Below are 19826 nucleotides of genomic sequence, written 5' to 3'. Positions count from 1 at the left end.
GGCATACATTCTTTTTGAGATTCTCAATTGTACAGGGGTATCACTTGGTTGTTGATAGTATTACAGTATCTGAGCTCCTTTGTTCATCACAGCCACACCTTCTCAAGGCGTGGCACGGATCCTTGTGTTTGTGTCTGCGAAGGATGTTCATTTCACTGGCGCAACGATCGACCATCTCGAATCAGCCCTATCCTTTCGACCCCCGTAGACAGGTTGAGGCTTTGGCCACGACTCAGGACTGAGCTTTGCATCTCCACGCAGCAAGGTCTTGACGAGCACATCGGTCGCCTTGAGAAGCTTGTCGTAGGACACATGCAGCCCGGAAGCGCTGAAGACGAGCATCTCGAGCGTGCCTTGGACCTTTGGTGGCGCGTTTTTGGCACGTTTGGACACCGAAAGCGGCCTGCCCGTGGTGTGGAGGCCGTTGTTCCTCATGCTGTCCGCGAAGGCGTTGGCCCATCTGCGCTTGAGGCGGTTGCGCATCACTGCTTTCGGGACGAGTTTGTGGCTCGTGGCCGAGACGACCCGCCAGGTGAGAACGTCGGGGCGTACGCTCGAGTACTTGTCTCGGACGGTGAAGACGTTGGGGTGCCACCGAGAGGCGAAGGACTTTTCGTCGAGCGTCGACGGGCGAACGAAGGGGCAGTACTGCGCCTGTAGGCCGAGCCCGAAGCTAGGGAAGCGGACGGTTTTGAAGGGAGAGAGGGCCATGATGAAGGGCCATCGTAGGAGGCAGGGGCGTATGGCTCTGGCAATCCGATGGCGTTAAGGTGCAGCCATTTGAGTATCGACTTGACTACGAGGTATGTAGCGAGGACAGGGCATGGGGTACAAGAACGTCTGTCCTAAAGAAATGCCAGGCTCAATCACTGACAAAGGCCTGGAAGTGCAAGCCTAAGAAAAAATCATCCGACTGACTCATGCGCCGGGAAAATCGCCGGATGCGGATTAACAAAGCCCCGCCAAACAGAGGGGAAAATTCACTGGCCATTGTGTGAGCGTCTCTTCTACGAGTGTCCGGACCCTACGAGGACTGCCCACCCATTGTTCACCAGGTGCCCATCCGCCAATTGGTAACGAGGACAAGTCACTCATGCCAAACAGCCACTGCGGCCACACGACGTCAACCCTTCCGCCCTGATAAATTCGCCTCCAGATCCTCCGACAAAGAACCACAACACACCACACATTCCCACCCCACGATCACCCTCGAGCCTCCGACAACTTCTGACCCCCTTCGATCCAAACACCAGACGCAGAAGAATTATTGCAGCTATAAGGAAGAGTCAATATGCCTAAGAACAAGGGAAAGGTGAGTTTCCTCAGCTCCACACACCGCAATTGAAGCCCTTCCGAAGAGTGTTAGATTTGCGGCAACACCACCACCCCGCCACCATCACGTTTCGTGCTGTCGACTCGATGGCAGTCACACTGCTTTGAGTCCAGCGTCTCCTGGTTTGCAACATCCACACAACACACGAGCCTTTTCTTCCAGAGTACCCGATTTTCACTAATACGATTGTGCGACACAGGGAGGCAAGAACCGACGTCGTGGAAAGAACGAAAACGACAACGAAAAGCGTGAACTCACGTTCAAGGAAGAAGGCCAAGAGTATGCACAGGTTGTCAAGATGTTGGGCAACGGCCGCCTAGAGGCCCTCTGCTTCGACGGCGAGAAGCGCCTGGCACACATCCGAGGCAAGCTGCGGAAGAAGGTCTGGATCAACCAGGGCGACATCATCCTGCTGTCTCTGCGCGACTACCAAGACGAAAAAGGCGACGTCATTCTGAAGTACTCGGCCGACGAGGCCCGATCACTCAAAGCGTACGGCGAACTGCCCGAGACGGCTAAGATCAACGAGACGGACACCTACGGCCACGAAGGTGTCGATGACAACGTCGAGTTCGACGAGGACAGGAGCAGTGATTCGGACAAGGACGTTGATATTGACGACATTTGAAGGTGGAAAAACCAACGTTTCATTGCGTTGCGGTTGCGGTTGCGTCGTTGTGAATTCAAAGAAAGCGCTGTTACTGCTACATGGATCATGTCATGTTATGCTTCTCCTTGCTTAGACTCGGAAAGGACACGCAGGCACACCCACTGACGGCTGGTTTTTGTTTGCGTTCGCGGCCCCAAAAGCCTCAAAAGCCAGACTGACCGTCAGTTGCCTAGCTTTCGACCGCCCACATATGATTACGACGGGGGAGTTTGTTTTTTTCAGTGTCCCTAGTTAAAAAATGTTTTGGAGGTAATGAAGACCAGACCGAAGCATACCCAAACATCCGACGAAGACTGCTTGTTATTCCTGATGTGCCGAATGAGATCTTCTTGCATACCGACCGACCTTTCTCAATCTTGGCTTGAGACCCATCTGTTGAGGTTATTGCTGACTTTTTCGCCTCGACTTCGACTTTGTCATTGCTTTTGAGAGTTTATTGCTTTCCATATTTTCCGTGTTCATGTCATTATCGTCCTCGTCATGACTTATTCATCGCCATGGTTGGTCGTGTGGCAAGAAGACTGATCCTCCGGGACCTCGTTGGTTTTTAAAGGATTACGACGACAGATACAACGATACCAACAAGGGAAACTCCCACCATCGCCACACCAGGCAGGCCCGAGGAACGTATCTGTATCAGTACGCATCTCTATCTGTACTCCTATCGACGCGCCAGGCTCCGTAGCAAACGAAAGGCACTGCACTCCCCAACGTTCACATCTGCGCGCTGCTGCTTCTGCTGATGATCGTCGTCGTCGTCGTCCTCGTCGCAGAAGTAAGCGCGGTCTGGCTGAAAACGCACGTAAGATTGCTTGCTTTCCAAACACCCCCCCCCCCCCCCCCACAGCAGTCCGGCTATCGTCTCGACAAAGGTCATTTCCAATGTAGAGGCAGCTATGTTAGAGCCATCACCAGATTCCTGCACTGAAGTCCCATCAATGGCACGTGGCCTTGCTTGTTCAAGTCACCCGCGCAAACCAAAGCCCAATTATTCATTGTATTTCGCAAAGTGTAAGTTAGGTTCGATAGTTTTTGGTGCGTGCTTAAAAGGCGAGAAAGTCGTATCCAATACGAGTTGGCGAAGGCGAGCCGAAGAGACGATCGGTGAATATCCAATAATGCTGAAGTGGACGGAAGAGGCGTCGATGACTCGTTCTCGACACGAAAGACTGGCTGGTCACCGGGTTAGGGATATCGGGTTTCGGATACTCAAATACTAGTCCAAACTTCATATCATATCCCTCCAAGGTGCGCATAGATGGAGGGTTGCAAGTCGTGCTGTCGCTGTCGTGAAGGTCTGATCTTGAAGCCGTTGAGCTTTCGCTAACCGGAGTTTTCGTGCGTCCCCCAATCTATTGATCTTCGTCGTCGAAAACACTTCTTGTAAAAAATCTGACAATCTGTCTCCCAGATTCTCGGCCGACCAAGGGATCCAGTTCCTCGACACTCATGTTCGCTACTTCGAGAACATTCTTCGTCTCGAGGTACAATCTGCTGGAATTTTTCGCAGTCACACCAGGAATTGTTCGAAGCAGCTCTTGAGGTCCAGTGTTGAAAGTCCTCTCATCCGGATCCTCGCCTTCCGCCAGGCCGATTTGTACGGCCTTCAGAGGATCAGGCTCCTCTTGCTGTTTTTTCAGTTCTTCAAAGATCTCGGCTGTCTGGTAAGGCGAAGACGACCAGATCACCTTCAACCTCGGAAATGCAAGGGTGAGGAGAACCAGCTTCGATTGCAAATCTCTGGTGTCTGAGTCTGGCATCTTCAATGTTGCCACGGATGTCAAATCTGCGAACGGATCAAGCGTGAAGGACTTGTTTGCGTCAAATTCAATCAGCAAAAATGGATACTTGTAATGCTGCAGCATGGTCTCGGCTTGGTTGAAGAGCCGTCCATTCTTGAAAGAGCCAATGAGATCGGGTATCGATTTCCTCTCGACACAGATGTTTGGCGACAGGACATAATCACCAACTGTAAGCTGGCAAGGAACGACGGCCATGCTGCGACCATGGAGTAGACTCGGGAGAGCTGATCGAAATTCCCGAACATCGACCACTACTGTTGGGGGAGCTGCCGTTGCCGCAAGTCGTCCACCTCCAGCAATGCGAGTGTTGACGGTGCGGAGAAATGCTTCCTGCGGATCGACGTTGGCGTCGGTCATTGTGACGGCCATAGTCCCGCGTTCCCTGATCAATTTGGTGAATGCATCCTTCTCACGTCGGACAGCAGAGAGATAACGTTGCTCTTCCACACTACCACCGTAGTACATGAAGTATGCCCGCACACTTCTGTCCGAATGGCTCGACCTGTAAACTTCGACTCTCCGGATGAAGTCGGGGGCTGGGGAGTACATGATGATGTACCTCGGGCGTAGCTCCTCAAGAAGCTGATCGTCTTGGTCACCATCGTACGGATGCACCACAATCTGATCGTCAGGTTCGTACAACTCGAAGAAGTCTTCTCTGGCGTCATTGAGATTATCGACAATGATATCTTCCTTCTGCCTAGCTTCAGATTCTGTTGGTCGCAGCTCGGCCAGTAGACCGGCGACTTGAGCGGCTTTATCTTCTGAGACAGCTACAGCACCGTTGGCACTGCGTGTCAAACCCAGTCCGCCACCGCCACCACCACGGACGCGTCTACGCTTGTTCACAGGCGCTTTGCTGTTGAGACGGGCGGAAGCAGTGTTTCCTTTGATATCGTTCAGAGATTTCTGGTTTTCCTCAAACAGAGATGCGCTGACTTGAGCAAACGTTTTTCTCCATCCCAGATATTCTCGGAGTTTTCTTCTCATCATGAATTCGGCGGAGCCTCGTTCTTCCTCAGCTTCTATCTCATGTGGCGCTTGTCCATCTGCTACGTCTTGTGCCAGCGGCTTGATATGCATCGTTTGAAGATATTCTTTGACTTGACGACAGGTCCGCTGATCGTTGCACATGATGAGAATGGTATCATTTGAGTCATCCCTTAACCTGGGATTCAGGTATGCGTCCACCTCAATCTCTCGTAAGATTTCCGCCAGAACAGTCCACTTCGGCTGTTCCTCTAATACAGGACTCAGCGAGTCTGGTAGTTTCGATGTCGGCAGCGCATTGCTATCTTCTACCTTGCCTTTGTAGACCCGATCTTTGGCGGACTGGAATATAGTTGACGCAGCATCGGAAAAGAGCCATGGCGATTGGTCTTGTCTCGTAGAGCCTGGAGGAGGCGAATGAGTCGCGAGAACAGTGTCCAGATACTTCAAGAGAGAGACTGAATCGTAGCTGAGGAGGGAGTGAAGGATTGATCGTAACACCGTCAGATCGTTCGCAATCTGTTTCGTACGCCAGCTGACTCGATGCCATACGGGGTCAAGTTGTCGTCGAACAATAGCATCAAAGTTTTGGTGTAGAGCAGAGTCAGGCGTCCAATCGTCCATCTCTAATCCAGGATTGGCCTTCTTGAGCTCAGATATGCTCATCTCTACACATTCCATCACCGCGTTCTGAATTGCCCTCATCGCATCTGTCATGGGAATCTCAAGTTCAATCACGTCGGCCTTCTTCTTCCCTTCCAAGCTTTGCGCGATTGATACATGAAAGCGAGGCCATAGCGACGGTTTCCTAAGGAAGAGATTCCTCATCATAGTCGACAAGGGTGCATAAGACGATGTGAGAGGTTCCGGAGAATCACTGAAAGCCTTGAGGAAGCCAATCTTATTATGTTGTCGAAAGATGCGTGCGATGAAGGCTTCGGTGGTGGTGGCTACGACCTTCTCAGCGTGTAGCACAATCAAGCCGGTCACAGTTTCGGGATCCAAGAGCTTTGATAATAGGTCGACGATGAGAATCCGGCTGGTGACTGATACGATTCCTCCTTCCGAGTAAATCTTCTCACGAGTCGCCACAGTTGCTTTATCCGTGTTGATAACACGGAGGCCCTTTGCGAGAGGAGAACGAGAGATGGCATAATGCTCTGCGAGAGCTTCTCCGATCCATTCATTCTCGCGGTCTTCTGCTCCAACAACGATGACAAGAGAATTTCCCGCAGCGTCGTACGAATGAAGGAGATTCGTGACAATCTTGAGCAGCCCTAAGCCGCGAGCTAGTATTACTAAAACATCTTCGGCTCGTAGTAGCTGGAAGATTTCCTGCTGAAATTGCTATTTCAACAAGTTAGCGTGAGTTAAAGGCCGCCCGATGCCAGCTGCAGAGTGGCAATCACATGGCGTGTAGAAAACATCTCCAGAGCAAAGATCGCTTATTCAACAACTACGCTCACTTACCAGAGGAAGCGAGAGCTTCACCGGCGGCTGAGATGCTGCCGCCGGCATGATCACAAGTTGTCGTTACACATATCGCTGGTCGTGTGATGAGAATAGGCGTCATTGTCAAGATAGATTTTGTGCGCGTTCTACCCTGTGCTCCTCCAGATCATATATACGGCGAAACGTAGAAACAATATACAGCGCGACAGCTTCGAACGCACCGAAGTCTCTCAGTCATCACTCTGTATGCTGGACGACAGCTTTCTCCTTGGCACAATCCTACATACCGCAATTAGGTAATTGTGAACCCTATATACACAGTCCCTCGATTGGGTATCACAGTTGCTTCCCTGGAATCGGCTTCCGCCTTCATGCACCTTCGCAGCAACGCCTTTCAAGTAATTGCGCCCGCGAAATCATCGGTACACCTACAAATCAGACACGATCCAGCTTGCAGGTCATATCACAGCAGCCGTTACCATCTCTGGTGCTGAATGGCCGGTATAACGTTCACCACCAAGGGCCACTTCTTTTGCATCTGCCGTAAAAGGAGGCTCTACGCTCGATAGTGTCTGTTGCTTATTGTCCATCGTTATCAAGTCTCCAATATCAAGTGCCACTGTTCCAGTAGCCTTTTGGCTAAGGCTTTCATCCTGAGAAACGTAACCTGAGTCCACCCTGGAAATATCAGGGCGTGAGTGCGAGCCTAATCTCATTTGAGGGCTGTGAGCTTTCGACGACCTAAGGTTTCGAGAGATCAACGGTGTCACACGTTGCTCGGAGAAATGCTTGACGCTTCCCACAGAGGAAACATCTGAAAACCGCTGCTGATAATCTGCTGAGACCCAGTCTGACAAATCCTCATATGTGATTTCGAAGTTCCGAGAAGCAAGTTCTCCAAAAACGCTACTACTTCGGAGGGTCGATCCAGGCGTTACTACGGTGAGCGTCTGGCGCCAACGAGGAAATCGACCTTCGAAGAGCTTTGTCCATCTTGAGGTCGACGTTGTGATTTCTCGAATGGTGCTCTGAAGACTTTCAAGAGGTGCCATTCCAGGCAAGGGTCTGGCGTTTGACCCGCTGAAAAAAGGCAGGCGGGGCTCAGATGCACTGAATGTACTCTTGGTCGAGGAAGATAGGATGTGGGTTTCGATGATTGACGGTGGTATTAGGTGCATGAGCTGGTGAGGTTCATAAAGGTTGCTAGGCATCTGCTTGCTTGACTCATCCGAAGGTAGGTATTTGGAGAACTTGGCTAGCACAGATGCAGGACCTGAAACGATGATATAGCTCGCAGTTACCGTGCTCAGTCTCAGCTTCGAGTCTGAACGGATGTTTTCTCGGTGGTGAAACCTTTCCATCGCATTTTCGACAACGGCCTCGTCTTGACGGAACGCCTTTGACCAATGCTGGCCGAGAGGATCGCACCCCAATTGAGTGACAGCGTTTTGTAAGTGAAATCCTAATCTGAAGGCTACCAGGACAGATTCCACCGCGAGAGGTATCAATGCAGACAATGAATCAGCCGAAGCCACGGCGTTTGCAACGACAAGACCAAGACCCATCCCGATCAGGCACGTCTCAGGTGTCTGCCGAGGGTATGCAGTTGGCCTACTTTCGTATATGCTAAAAGCTTATTAGCATCGTCGGTCTCGGTGTTGATGAGCCACGAACCTGACAAAGTGGGCAAATTGCGACATACACAAGAGTGCACATTCGAATGCTCCATCTGAGTGAGATAGTATGATATACTCTTGAATGAGTTCCTCCGGCGAGGAGAGTCCGGTATTGTCTCTGAACGTATGAGATGCGGAGTCGGCTTCTGAGCTCAAAGCTTCAGTCGCCCGACGCAGAAAGTCTTGCAGACGGGCATGGTCACGTCTTCTGCATGCCTCCTGCAACACGACGGCGCTGTTCGTACTTTGATCCGCAAAAACGAGGATCTCTCCCATGATGTTGACGGTAACATTAACATTTGCAACGGCTGTTCTGAGGACGACAGCAAGCTCGCAAGCTTTTGGTTATCTACTGTAGATATGTATCCTCAACGACGTGGCGGTCCATTTTTGGTTCACGAAGCGAGACCGTTGATGGGATCCAAACCTAGATTTATCGATGCCTTATCATCGCCATTGGACAAGGACCACACTCAGAAGGCTTCGTGGCCGGCAGTGGCTTTTGTCCTATCGGACTCGAGATAGGACTTTTAGGGCGTGTCAGCCTCGACTGGTCATACTTATCTTTACAGTCATTGCGCCCCGAGACAACAGGGCTTTCTGGCATCCAGCATACTCCAGCATACATGCGATTGAAGATCACCACTCGGTCGATTTTGACTTGATCTGATACCCGATACCGGGTTGAGCTAGAAGGATCTCGCGTGCACGGCCTTCCAGATCGAAACCTCCGCTTATCTTGGGAATCCAAGCGCCATAAATTTAATGACATCTTTCCCTTCAAGAACAGCATAGATCTTTGTTCCATCGTTCGACTATATCCGCTCTCTCACTACTGCATTGATCGAGTGCATCAAACCCTTCAACAATCCAGATGCGAGTACTTGTACTAAGATCCAGCACTGCAAGGCGCCTCATCATCATCTCGGTTGGAAAAGAGCTAGGTGGCTTTCCAAAACCCGGCCGTTCTTCTGTTGGAAGCCGTAAGCTGCCATTCCGGGCATCTCGCCCTCAGACTCGTCCAAGTTTGATCCTCTTCGTCTCGTCCGGTTGATGCTTCGTCACCACGCAGCCATCGGCGGCTCCGTTCCCGCCGCAGCAATCCCACTTGAACGCGTCGGCAAAGTCCGGGTCGTCCTCGAAGTCCTCCGGATCGCCATCCCTCCATGGTTCAAAGTCGGCGAACTTGTCGTGATCCCAGTCACAGTCTCTGCTGCCTGTACGCGTACCCGCACGTTACGGCTTCGAGTCAGTCTTATTATTTTTTGGTCGTGGCTGCGGCTTCCCCAGGTTCTTTCTGCGGTGGCAGCGACCGAAACGTCAAGGAGCAAAGCCAAAAAAAAAACTCACCGGGATGATACTGGCACAAGCCGTCGAGCAAGTCGTTCTCTACGACGCGATATTCTTCTTCGCAGTGGGCGCATGTTTCGTAGGCCTGGCGAACTCGTTTTTTGCTTTTCTCGTCCTGTGTGCCCGCCGTCGTCGCGGTCACGAGGAGGAGCTCCTTGCTGACCGCGTCACGACAGGCTGAGCTCTCCTGGCAGATCTTCAGCAAGACGCTTTTGACCCGTGCCTCTGTCGCGCTTTGGATGGCGTCCTCGAGTGCGTGATCCATGCCTGATGTTGTGCCGAAGGTAACTGGTGCTCTGATCGGAACCTGACGACAAATGTCAATCCCACAACTGTTTGGGGCACTATTTAGGCCCGGCTTTCGGTATTGCAGTCCCGACGGACAAAGAGTGTGATGCTGAAGTACTGCATACCTAAGTAGTATATCTGACCCACCACCCTTAGTACGGACTAGAGGACTCGGGAATATCGTGGGCTGGACTTGTCTTCTAGAGATCTCTTTCTCTACAAACCTCCACAATCTCTCCACCGTCGGTCCTACTTGTACCATACCGACCCAATGCGAAGACACAACAAGCGGTGTTTTTTTAGCAATACCACAGTTCCATTTTGTCGTTTCGTTCTGCTACACAATTCATTCCTCGTTCCTCATTTCCGGGCATGACACAAGCAAACCCAAACCAAATCATAGGTATCCTTCTCTCGTCATTGGCGTCTCAGAACGAGCCCCAACCGGGCTTCAAGAGACCGAAAATCTCTTCCGCGAATATCTTCCCCCTTTGCACTGTCGCCCCCGGTACTCCCGAGGCATACGGTCCGACATTATTGAAAAGAGGCACATCCCTCACATGGCCCGCCAACACCTCCAGACACGAACCTCCCTTGATGGTAATCACATTGTCACCACCGACACTTCCACTCCCGTTCGTACCCGACGAGGTTCCTCCTCCTCCTCCTCCTCCTCCTCCTCCTCCTCCTCCTCCTCCTCCTCCTCTTCTTCTTATGTTCCTGTCGATCTTGTCATCCCTGGCACACGCCAACATGACCTGTGCGACTTCTTCCGGCATCACCCACTGATCCGCATCTTCACCGTCCTGTTTGATCAACTTTAGCTTCTCGGGATGGTCGGTCCACAAGGGCGTCTTGACCACGCCCGGCATGACGCACGTCACGCGGATGCCATGCGACTCGTCCAGGTCGGCCAACGACCTCACCAGAGCCTGCACGCCGTGCTTCGACACATGGTACAGAGGGTACCCAAGTGAGGCCGTCTGGCCGGCGATGCTCGCAATGTGCACTATGGATTTGGGGTGCTTCGACGGGCTCGACGACGCGCTTTTGAGGAAGTGCGACATGGCCAGCTGCGTCACGCGGATCGGGTGCGTGAGGTTGATGTCCAGCAGCTTGTACCGGTCGCCGAGGGGGTCGTCCTGCGACTCCGCCGAGCCCGGAGGGTACCAGAACGAGCTCCAGGGGGGTTCGAAGACTCCGGCGCCGGGGCACACGATGTCGACGTCGCCGAACCGCGACACGGCCGCGGTGAACATGTCGTTCAGGTCCGACCAGGACGTCACGTCGGTCTTCTTGAACACAGCCGTGTCCGGGTATTGCTTGACCAGGTCCTCCGCCTCAGGCCGCAGAGCCAGGTCGGCGAAGACGACGTTCGCGCCATCTTGGAGCAACAACCGCGCGAACTCAAGATTGATTCCTAATAATCACGCCAACCAACGTTTGTCCGTCAGTTAACTTGTACCGAGTGCCGAGTATCTAGTGGTATTCAGGGGTAGAGAGGCAGGGATGGGCCCGTATAGAACACGGCCATGTGATATAAGGTGTGATGACTGGGCAAGAGGAGGATGAAGAGGAGGAAGAGGAGAAAGCCCGAGGGGCGACGGCGACTTTACCTGACCCGGCGCCGGTCACGATGGCAGTCTTTCCCTGAACCTGTTGAGCCATGGTCCGACAACAATTTTTTTCTGGGTGACTGATCACTGCTCGAATGAGGTATTCGCTGGTATGGGTCTTGCTGGTGGTGGTGGTGTTGGTGTGGATACTGGTGCTGTTATTTCCCAGCGACGATGATGGTAACTCAACACACGACGACGACAGGATGTTTTTATCTGTTGTCTAGTTCAGGCCGTGGGTAGGCAAGCTATGCCAGTATAGCACCGCCGGTCTGCTGCTTCTGATTCTCTCAGAAAATCCCCCAAATTCGAATACCAGTATGGGCACCTTCGGCGGCCCACAAGCGAATAACTTACTTGAGACTATCCGTAAAAGTGCTCGAAGGTAATCGATCCCTTGTCCCTTGTCCCTTGTCCCTAGAGTTGAAAAGAGAGAAGAAAAAATGTTGTGTCGATGCGTCTCACTCGGGGAAAAGACGGTTCAATTCAATGCATTATCCCTAACCAGACCTGAGGACATGGGTACATACAATATATATATATATATATATTATAAACGTATTTTACCAGAGGCCGCGTCGGTGGTATGCGACCTGACTGGCACATTTCCCCCTCATCGTCGGCGTCCTGGTACCACGGGGAGGGCCGAGGTTCGCCGGGTTTTCTGAGTTAAAGATTTCGAGTCGTCACGTCCGCCTTCTCCTCATCTACCCCGTACTCGTATCGGCGCACATGTCTGGTGAGACGCGGTAGGCTCCCCAGAAAAAAAAAACCCCCAAAAAAGCTTTTGTGTGTATACGGCGGATCACAGAACGCGCTACAACTAAACTGCCCACGAATGTCACCTACGTCAATTCTGCTAATCTAGATTTGGAACCGTATCCGAAGCTGCATGTCGGAACAGAACGAGCATTTAAGAACGGAGGGCAAAGGGGATCAGCCCCAGGGCAGGATTTGATTCCCAGACAAAGGTACCTTCCAAAAGAATAGAAGAGGGAAAAAAAAAGATTCGCCATACCTTATACTGTGTCCCCGGATGAAACGACTCCTCGGTACCGTTGCCCAACGGGCCGCAGCATCAACTTTAACCAAAGAGGCCGGTGACATCAGTTCGGTCTTCCCGTCACTGTCTGGCAAGAAGCCTGACCCGCTACCGTCACGGTTCAGCGAGTTGAAAAAGTCGTTGATTCAAGGCAATGAAGAAGCACTCGCTGCGTCCTGGCAGAGGCTCCTTGTCAGCCTGAGGAGAGAGATTCAAGAGATCAAGTCAGAAGGCAGCAATGTACGTCTCGTGCGAAATACTGCATAACCCCCTTTTGAACATTCATACATCACGTCTTTAAAGGGAGTCGACGACCGGGTTGCACTGACACGATCGATCCCTAGATCATACCCAGCATCGAGTACAAGGACCTCGCCGCTGGCACTGTCCCTCGTGCAGAGATCGACGCCGTACGCCACCGGGGCACGGCCGTCATTCGGAACGTCTTGCCCCGAGACCAGGCACTGGCGTTGAAGCAGCAGGCCCAGGACTATATCGCTGCCAACAAGCCCAAGGTCAAGGCCTTCCCGCCAGACAACCCAGCGGTATACGAGTTGTACTGGACGCCTTCACAGGTCCAAGCTCGTGCGCATCCGAACATGCTGAAAGTACAATCGTTCCTGGCTTCCTTTTGGCATTCGTCCGACCCGAAGTCGGAAATTTCGACAACCTACCCTCTCACCTATGCCGACCGCTTTCGCATCCGTCAGCCAGGCGATGCCAAGTTCGCATTGGGCCCGCACACTGACGGCGGCAGCCTTGAGCGATGGGAAGACCCGGAATATTCCCGAGTATATCAGGCTATCCTCAACGGTAGTTGGGAAGCTTACGACCCATACGACGCTCGCTATCGGATCAACGCGCGGATGGACCTGTACAATGGCGCAGGCGCATGTAGCATGTTCCGCCTCTTCCAAGGATGGTTGAGCATGTCGTCCACCGGACCAGGAGAAGGAACGCTCACACTATGTCCCTTGGTGAGACACGCGACGTCTTACCTGATCATGAGGCCATTCTTTGACCCAGCGTCCGGCAAGTTGAATTTGGACGCGACGTTCCCCAACTCGGTTCCTGGTGCGTGTCAAGAGTACAACACCCAGACACATCCAGACCTGGACCTCGAGAGCACCATGGTCAGTATCCCCCAGGTCGAACCCGGCGATTATGTGGCCTGGCATTGTGACATGATTCACGCAGTGGACAAGGAACACCACGGGAGGGGAGATAGTAGTGTCTTGTACATTCCTGCATGTGCCATGACAAGATCAAATCTGGAGTTTCTCAACAGACAGCGTCATAGTGCGTTGAGGTATAGTCCGCCGCCAGACTTCCCGGGCGCTGGTGGCGACGGCGAACTCGGCTTCAGAGACGCTGTAGATTGGACCAAGGTCAACGAAGAAGGATTGAGAGCTATGGGCTTGGGTAAGAGGACTTGGGACATCAAGGCCGGCATGACTCAGGGAGAAAGAAGCATTATTGAGGAAGGAAATCGTACCTTGTTTGGATGAAGCGAAGGTGCCATGATTTGAGCGTACTTAGGAGAGACCAAGTACGCACCATGAAAGCAGAGCTCTTCACCACACTTACATACTTACGGACGCTGAGTTCCAATGCTGCGTGAGACCAATTTAACCTGTTGAAATGAGGACGAATCCAACGATCTCACAGGTTCTCTTGCATGCCTGAAGCGACCTAGACAAGAGAGGCGGTGTCCAGTTTGGGTGCTTGCTGTTAAAACCCGTGTTTGAGCCTGCAGCAATGTCCCCTACGCCTCGCTTTTGTTCCATCAACTCCAGTTTCCTTTGTACAGGCTATAGTGACAGTTGGTGGTCATTGCCGTTTGAATTCAGGGAAATACATCTGCTTAGTCGTGCATTGCACAAGTACGCGGGTCAGAAACGAAGCATGCTTGGTTTTGCTGTACCCGTGATGAGGCATGTGGTAGTTGTATGGGCTTCAAGGACGAAGGATCTGCATCCTGCAGTTTCAAGAAATTTTTGAAGCTGTCAGGAATGTTGTGATACGGCTATGCAGAGTCCGGCAGGGAATGCCTTGTTCAGGAAATGCAGGTACCCGCCTTCGCCGCTCAGGCAGATGTCAGTGTCAAAATTTGATCGAAGATGAAGACGCGGACCGATGGAATTCTGCAGGGTTCAGCGACCGTCACAGACTTTTCACACATCTCATAGTAGCCGAAGTTGAACGGAGTCTTTGTGTTTGAGCATATTGACCCGACGTGGATGTGAAGAATGAGTTCCATAACCGTGGCGCGATTCTCCTCGCCCCTTATGTGGGTGAAATTCATGCTTTGAGCGACAGGCGGAGAAGACACACGACTCGGTCGACTCCGCAACGCGTTGAAGTAATGCGTCCCGAAGGAGCATATTCGTCGACATTTAATAATAATAATTGTTGCTTTTCGTCGAAAATTTGTAGGGCTGGGACGCGTTCGCAGAGCATTTTTCTCTTTTTTGGATAGCTGACACGGCCTCTCCACAAGCGAGGACCGGTACCGAGAGACATGGCGACACGGCGGTGGAAGTCGAGGGGAAAAAAAAGTTCCTCCCTGCAGAAGACTCCATCGCAATGCATCGACGATGTCATGACTATGTATCCTTCAGGAGGTCCCGGAGAATTGGAAGCCCTCGAAGGATGTGAGACCGCGTCTAGCACGTGGAGTCTGGCGGGAGGTACATAAGCGTGCAGATGGCACCTGCAAGCTGCATTTTAGCCGTTGTCTTGCAGGGATGCGCGCCTGGTATGTCTCGTATGATGTGCGGGAGGAACTCGGCATCCTTTGGACCCCTTACTGCTTTGCAGGAGGAAATACAGGAAGAATGGACTCGGCAGAAACTCAGATCGCAATGGATGGACCCTGATTCGAATGAAGGAAATATCAAGCGCAGGAGAAGTATTCGCAGGCGTGAGCTGGTCAGTTCCGCAGGTGTAGGGGTCAGGCAGGCAGCGTGGATAATGGATAATTGAAGAAACTGAGACAAGTGTCCCGTGAAGTCGTAGGGCGAAGGGAGGAAGAGACTGAGAGCACAGAAGCTGAGAAGCCTACCAGGCCACCACAGGCGGCTTAGAGGGACCTCAGATGAGCTCAACTCCAGAGGTGCAGGGAGGCCTGGTGCACCTACATACAGTACACTGTACAGGTACAATACGGTCGGGACTTTACAGTAGCTGGGGCGGCCTGACTGTCCGTCGCGGTTGAGACACGTGGAGAAAACCCCGCCAGAGCTCGCGTGTCCAGAGCCACCACAACGACACAGAGAAAAATGCCCGGCCAATGGTGGTGCCAGTAAAGCACGAAATAACAGCCGAGAAATCATGAGCATCAATAATCCTTCACAGAGTTCTCACGATTTCTGACTGCATCATCCTTGCACAAGGGCTGGTACGGAATACCCGTGTCCCATACCCAGGCCCTGTTCACCAGACGGATCAATGTTCCTAATCCGTCAGCCGCCGGTCCATGATCCTGGACAGCATCACCAGTCGGCGCAGTCGCCCAGAAGTCTGTTGGAGCACTCGATCAAGGTACAATCTGACATCTCACATCAATCCGTCACTGGCCTGTCACCGTCGGCTATGCCAACTCAATCCTCACCACCAGAGACCCTGCCCTACCCTGCCGACGATGAACCGTGAGCGTAGCCGAGGATGTGCTGGCTGAAATTAAATTCTGATTAAATTCTGATTCCTTGTCCCTCCCTAAAGCCTACCAGAGAAAGGCATTCGATGTCGTTTCTCGACTAGTATTCTAGGATTGGGATTGACGTAAAAGATGCTGGCCTGGTGCAGGACACCCTTGTGTCGCTTCTACGTAGCTTGCCTATCGTTCAACGGCCGCAGAGTAACAACTAGCTGCTTTAGTCAACACATGCCTGAGACCAGCAGCGAGAAGCCAGAGAGCTCTGAAAGCCGACGCAACCAAGGTCAGGTGAGAGGTGATGTCTGGCAAATGTTCGAGATGTGCGGCCGGTGGATATGGATAATGTTCTTTTCTCAACAAACAGTGCCACGGTAGATGGTTTTTTTGACCTTGACATTGATGTTGTAGATCTGCGGCCGTTTACGGAGGGTACATCATGAAAGCCTATATTGCTGCCACGAACATCCAACGGTCGTGCAGGCATTTTGACGTGAAAAGTGCTACCACATCTGCAGCCACGGACTAAACCCGGCAGCTGGGAGGGACGGTTCAGAGCGGTCCTCTAACTCGTTTCATTGCTGACAATACCCTCGACCTGCTCAGCACCAAGATGTCCTTGCAATCAAAAGGCGGTGTCTGGGTCGATAGTGTGGGATTGTTGCTCGATGGGCCGCTAATTGGTTTTTGGAACGATGTGATAAGCGAAGATGGTGTTGTGCAAAGCTCGCGAGCGAATGCAGATTTCTGCCTAGTAGTCTTTTCTGACAAAAGGACACAATCTAGACAACCACTTCTGCATCAGCACCATCGCAACGCGAGGGACCTGGTCCACGCTACGGGGTGCGAGGTCACAATAGACATGACTTTGCACATGCCTTCGACACGCTTTCCACGACTAGTTGCCGCATGCACATTTATCGTACGGTGATTCACCTTGCAGGCTAGTGAAAGGCTGGCAAGCCCATCCCACGCCCGAAACCTGGCTAGACTTGCTTTGCCGCAGTCTCGCAGATTTGTTGAACAAGGAGCAATGCGAACGAGGACGAAGGAAAGCCAGCAGCAACCACGCAAAACAAACTAATCAAGGACCAACTAGCGTCGTTCCTCGAGAAGCCACACTTATCTCGGCCTTCAGACACCTACCAGATAGACTGAGTGTATCCGGAGAGTACTGGCAACGCAAAGTTTCCGACGGGGGATGCTCTGCTGCCCGAGGGGAGTTGAGCTTGCATGCTCTGCTGCCTCTACCAAGCTGGTGTTGTTGCGCCCCGCTACGACTTGTGTTCAATAACGATTCCACCCAGAAGCTCGGCAATACCACGACTCCGCGGCTGCAGGCACTTGGAACACAGTACCCGATGCCATCGCACAAGTGTTGACGTTTAGTTCTCGTGGACGGCAGCTCGGAAATTCCGAAAGAGGTCTTCTGGTGCTGAGCATGGAGATCGAACGAACGTGAACACCGTCGAAACTCATCGACCGAAATCGGCTCGTCTCCAAGATCGATCGTTCGCTCGATCAACTCCTGAAAAATGGTCCAAACGATCTAATGAATGTGATCGTCTGTCATGTAGCAAGATTGGGTGATTTTTGTGCCGCTGGCAGTTGTTTCCAGCCAGGGGTGGACCATGTTACAGTCCTGGGGTCCTGGAGTCCTGGGAACGAGCTGAAGTTCTTACTGGGGCACCGACGAGACTGCGGCCAGCGATCGGCAAGCCATCAACAGACACGAGACGCGTGGCTGCATGGGACACAATCGGTCGATCCGGTAAGGGTAAATGTGTCAATCGTCTTCCTTGTGAGTACCGTCAATTTCCGTCAGGTCTTCACCATCGGCGACATCTGCAAGCACATGAAGTGTGTACAGGACCTGAAGACCTTTCGATCAGTCGCAGCAAGCCAACAAAAAAGTCCAGTAGTGTTTATTACGGCAGTGCAGTCATGTTGTCTCCACAAGCCTCGAAGCTTCCAAGAACCTAGCATATTGTAGGCCATACAATACAGTACGGAGACGCACTACCCGTACTTGTATTGTAGGTGGACTGGACGACAATTGCACAACAGGGAGAGGGCCGTCATGATTGGTTCGGCAGCATACCGATGGGGACGACAAGGATCATGACTCGGTGAATGTGACAAAGGTTTGAGAAGGGAACGAGAGTCTACCGTAGGCTCGGTGCAGCCAAGAAGAATTTGGCGTCGGTTTAGCAGAGCGAGCCAGTGTAGTCCGCCGTGACGATGTGATACAGTATGTTCACTCCATATGCCCCAACGACGTATCCCATTCAACCGATTGTGAGCGCTGCTGTGGTACTGACGGGAGATATCGAGCCAGAATACAGCAATCACAGCTGTTGATGGGCAGAGAACGTCGCCGATCTAGGGACCCAGAGAAGGGAGGCGGTATTGTAGCATTGGGACGGAGTAGAGTATAGCGTGACGATGCAGGGGGAGTCGATGCTGCATGCACGATCGTGACTTCCTTGTTCCGCAAGCAAACGCGCCTTCCCTGGATCAGGACTAGCCTTGGCAGATCAGTTGCGCCGACTCTCCGAAGCCTTCTTGCCGTGGCTCGGCCAAGTGAGCCTCATCGAGTCATCGGTCTCCTCCGTCCTGCACTCGTGCCCAACTCTCAATCTGCCAGTCTCCCACCGCCCACCGCCCACCGCCCTGGTTAGGCTTCTACCCACCAATCCACCTCTTCACGCGTCCTCCTGCTACAATCTCCCTAACTCCTTGATATTAGCTTCAGCCATCGGCTCCTCTAACAGTCTAGTGGCAGCCCCAAAGCTATACCTACGGAGCATGGTAATCATGCCTACAGTTTCCTTCCAAGCCCTGTAGAACAACCGCGTCATCCTCCCCCTGGGATCGCCGGGCTCTGGCTTCTCCATTTTCAGAACGGACCACGATACTATTGTTGCGCAACTGCCTGCCAATTCTCGCCTCTACCAAGCGAGCAATGTTCAGGCACGCCATCTACGGGGCTCCGAAACTACATACCCAGCCGCCATTGAAACAATGAAGAGGTGGCTTGATTTGTGTTGATCACTGTCCGTACGGAAACGGCGTCAGCTGCCTGGAGCTGTGAGAGCTGCATAGTAGGAAAAACAGCCAATTGAAGTCACGCCATGCAGGTACTTGGTACGTACATACTTGTACGTGGGAAAGTCTGAAGCGTGTTGCTTCAGCCGACCGTGTTTCCGGCTGTGACCACGAGCACACTCGCGTCTCTTGTTGTTCGGTCTGTTTAAAGCTGCAATTGTCAGCTGTCAAACCGGGACCAAACACGAGAACCCCGGGAGTCATTCAACCAGCACGAGTCTTCCCGACGAGGTACGGCCATGGTAAGCGAGAAGAATAGCGAATATGCTTCCTTGCAGCATCTTTCGCTACAGAGCACTGAATGTTGTTCTGCCTACTGTAAGGAGTCTGTAAGAGACAAACAAGAAGGTATCCTGACTAACCCAGCTAGGGATCGGAGAGAGACCACTGTATGTACCGTCGTCGAACGTGGATCCGTTGACCCTAGTACCCGAATACCAGGGCCGGGAGGTGGCTTCCGCTATGCATGAGGCTTGGTTCCGCTTCTGGTTCCGCTTCTGGCGCCATTCTGCGTGATCCTCGACCTTTGCTGCTGCATTCACCCGGTTCCTGACGAGGACCTGGCCCCATCAAATCTCCTCGGCTTGCTCCTTCAAACTCCACTTCATCTGCAGTTCTAACTTCTCCCCAAACTCCCTGCCTTTCCTCACGACCATGGGGTTGCTTCTCAAGCCGTCCGTCTCAGGAGTCAGGACGCGTCTTTCTAAAAGGTACAATGCTCGCTCACCATGCTTGTTAGGCGTTAGTGGATGCTTCCCGTTCCCATTATCCGCTATGCAGCAACGCCCGGCACGAAGGACCACTTTCTGCCCCTGTCCTTGCCTTGCTGGAGTCTTCAATGCAG

The 19826-nt window shown here is 52.4% G+C and overlaps 7 protein-coding genes across 7 annotated transcripts; 2 read left to right on the top strand and 5 right to left on the bottom strand.

The window, feature by feature from the left end:
* Nucleotides 1–147: 147 nt before the first annotated feature.
* Nucleotides 148–711, bottom strand: PV08_11285 (uncharacterized protein; the record flags this gene model as incomplete). The annotated part of the gene is made up of 1 exon (XM_016385595.1): nucleotides 148–711. One exon carries the CDS (start codon nucleotides 709–711, stop codon nucleotides 148–150), a length of 564 nt encoding a protein of 187 aa, XP_016230539.1.
* Nucleotides 712–1291: 580 nt separating this feature from the next.
* PV08_11284 (eukaryotic translation initiation factor 1A, Y-chromosomal) lies at nucleotides 1292–1961 on the top strand (the record flags this gene model as incomplete). The annotated part of the gene is made up of 2 exons (XM_016385594.1): nucleotides 1292–1312; nucleotides 1533–1961. The coding sequence occupies 2 exons, from the start codon at nucleotides 1292–1294 to the stop codon at nucleotides 1959–1961; spliced, it is 450 nt and encodes a 149-aa protein (XP_016230538.1).
* A 1394-nt stretch (nucleotides 1962–3355) lies between these two features.
* PV08_11283 (uncharacterized protein) lies at nucleotides 3356–6313 on the bottom strand (the record flags this gene model as incomplete). Its single annotated transcript, XM_016385593.1, has 2 exons — nucleotides 3356–6142; nucleotides 6266–6313. The coding sequence occupies 2 exons, from the start codon at nucleotides 6311–6313 to the stop codon at nucleotides 3356–3358; spliced, it is 2835 nt and encodes a 944-aa protein (XP_016230537.1).
* A 392-nt stretch (nucleotides 6314–6705) lies between these two features.
* On the bottom strand, nucleotides 6706–8199 carry PV08_11282 (uncharacterized protein; the record flags this gene model as incomplete). Its single annotated transcript, XM_016385592.1, has 2 exons — nucleotides 6706–7873; nucleotides 7922–8199. The coding sequence occupies 2 exons, from the start codon at nucleotides 8197–8199 to the stop codon at nucleotides 6706–6708; spliced, it is 1446 nt and encodes a 481-aa protein (XP_016230536.1).
* A 735-nt stretch (nucleotides 8200–8934) lies between these two features.
* On the bottom strand, nucleotides 8935–9538 carry PV08_11281 (uncharacterized protein; the record flags this gene model as incomplete). Its single annotated transcript, XM_016385591.1, has 2 exons — nucleotides 8935–9140; nucleotides 9274–9538. The coding sequence occupies 2 exons, from the start codon at nucleotides 9536–9538 to the stop codon at nucleotides 8935–8937; spliced, it is 471 nt and encodes a 156-aa protein (XP_016230535.1).
* A 451-nt stretch (nucleotides 9539–9989) lies between these two features.
* PV08_11280 (uncharacterized protein) lies at nucleotides 9990–11229 on the bottom strand (the record flags this gene model as incomplete). Its single annotated transcript, XM_016385590.1, has 2 exons — nucleotides 9990–10981; nucleotides 11178–11229. The coding sequence occupies 2 exons, from the start codon at nucleotides 11227–11229 to the stop codon at nucleotides 9990–9992; spliced, it is 1044 nt and encodes a 347-aa protein (XP_016230534.1).
* A 984-nt stretch (nucleotides 11230–12213) lies between these two features.
* PV08_11279 (uncharacterized protein) lies at nucleotides 12214–13727 on the top strand (the record flags this gene model as incomplete). The annotated part of the gene is made up of 2 exons (XM_016385589.1): nucleotides 12214–12459; nucleotides 12564–13727. The coding sequence occupies 2 exons, from the start codon at nucleotides 12214–12216 to the stop codon at nucleotides 13725–13727; spliced, it is 1410 nt and encodes a 469-aa protein (XP_016230533.1).
* Between the last annotated feature and the right edge of the window lie 6099 nt (nucleotides 13728–19826).

The sequence above is a fragment of the Exophiala spinifera genome (genome assembly GCF_000836115.1).
Source record: "Exophiala spinifera strain CBS 89968 unplaced genomic scaffold supercont1.9, whole genome shotgun sequence".
Lineage (NCBI taxonomy): Eukaryota > Fungi > Ascomycota > Eurotiomycetes > Chaetothyriales > Herpotrichiellaceae > Exophiala > Exophiala spinifera.
This window is presented reverse-complemented; position numbering and strand designations above follow the sequence as displayed.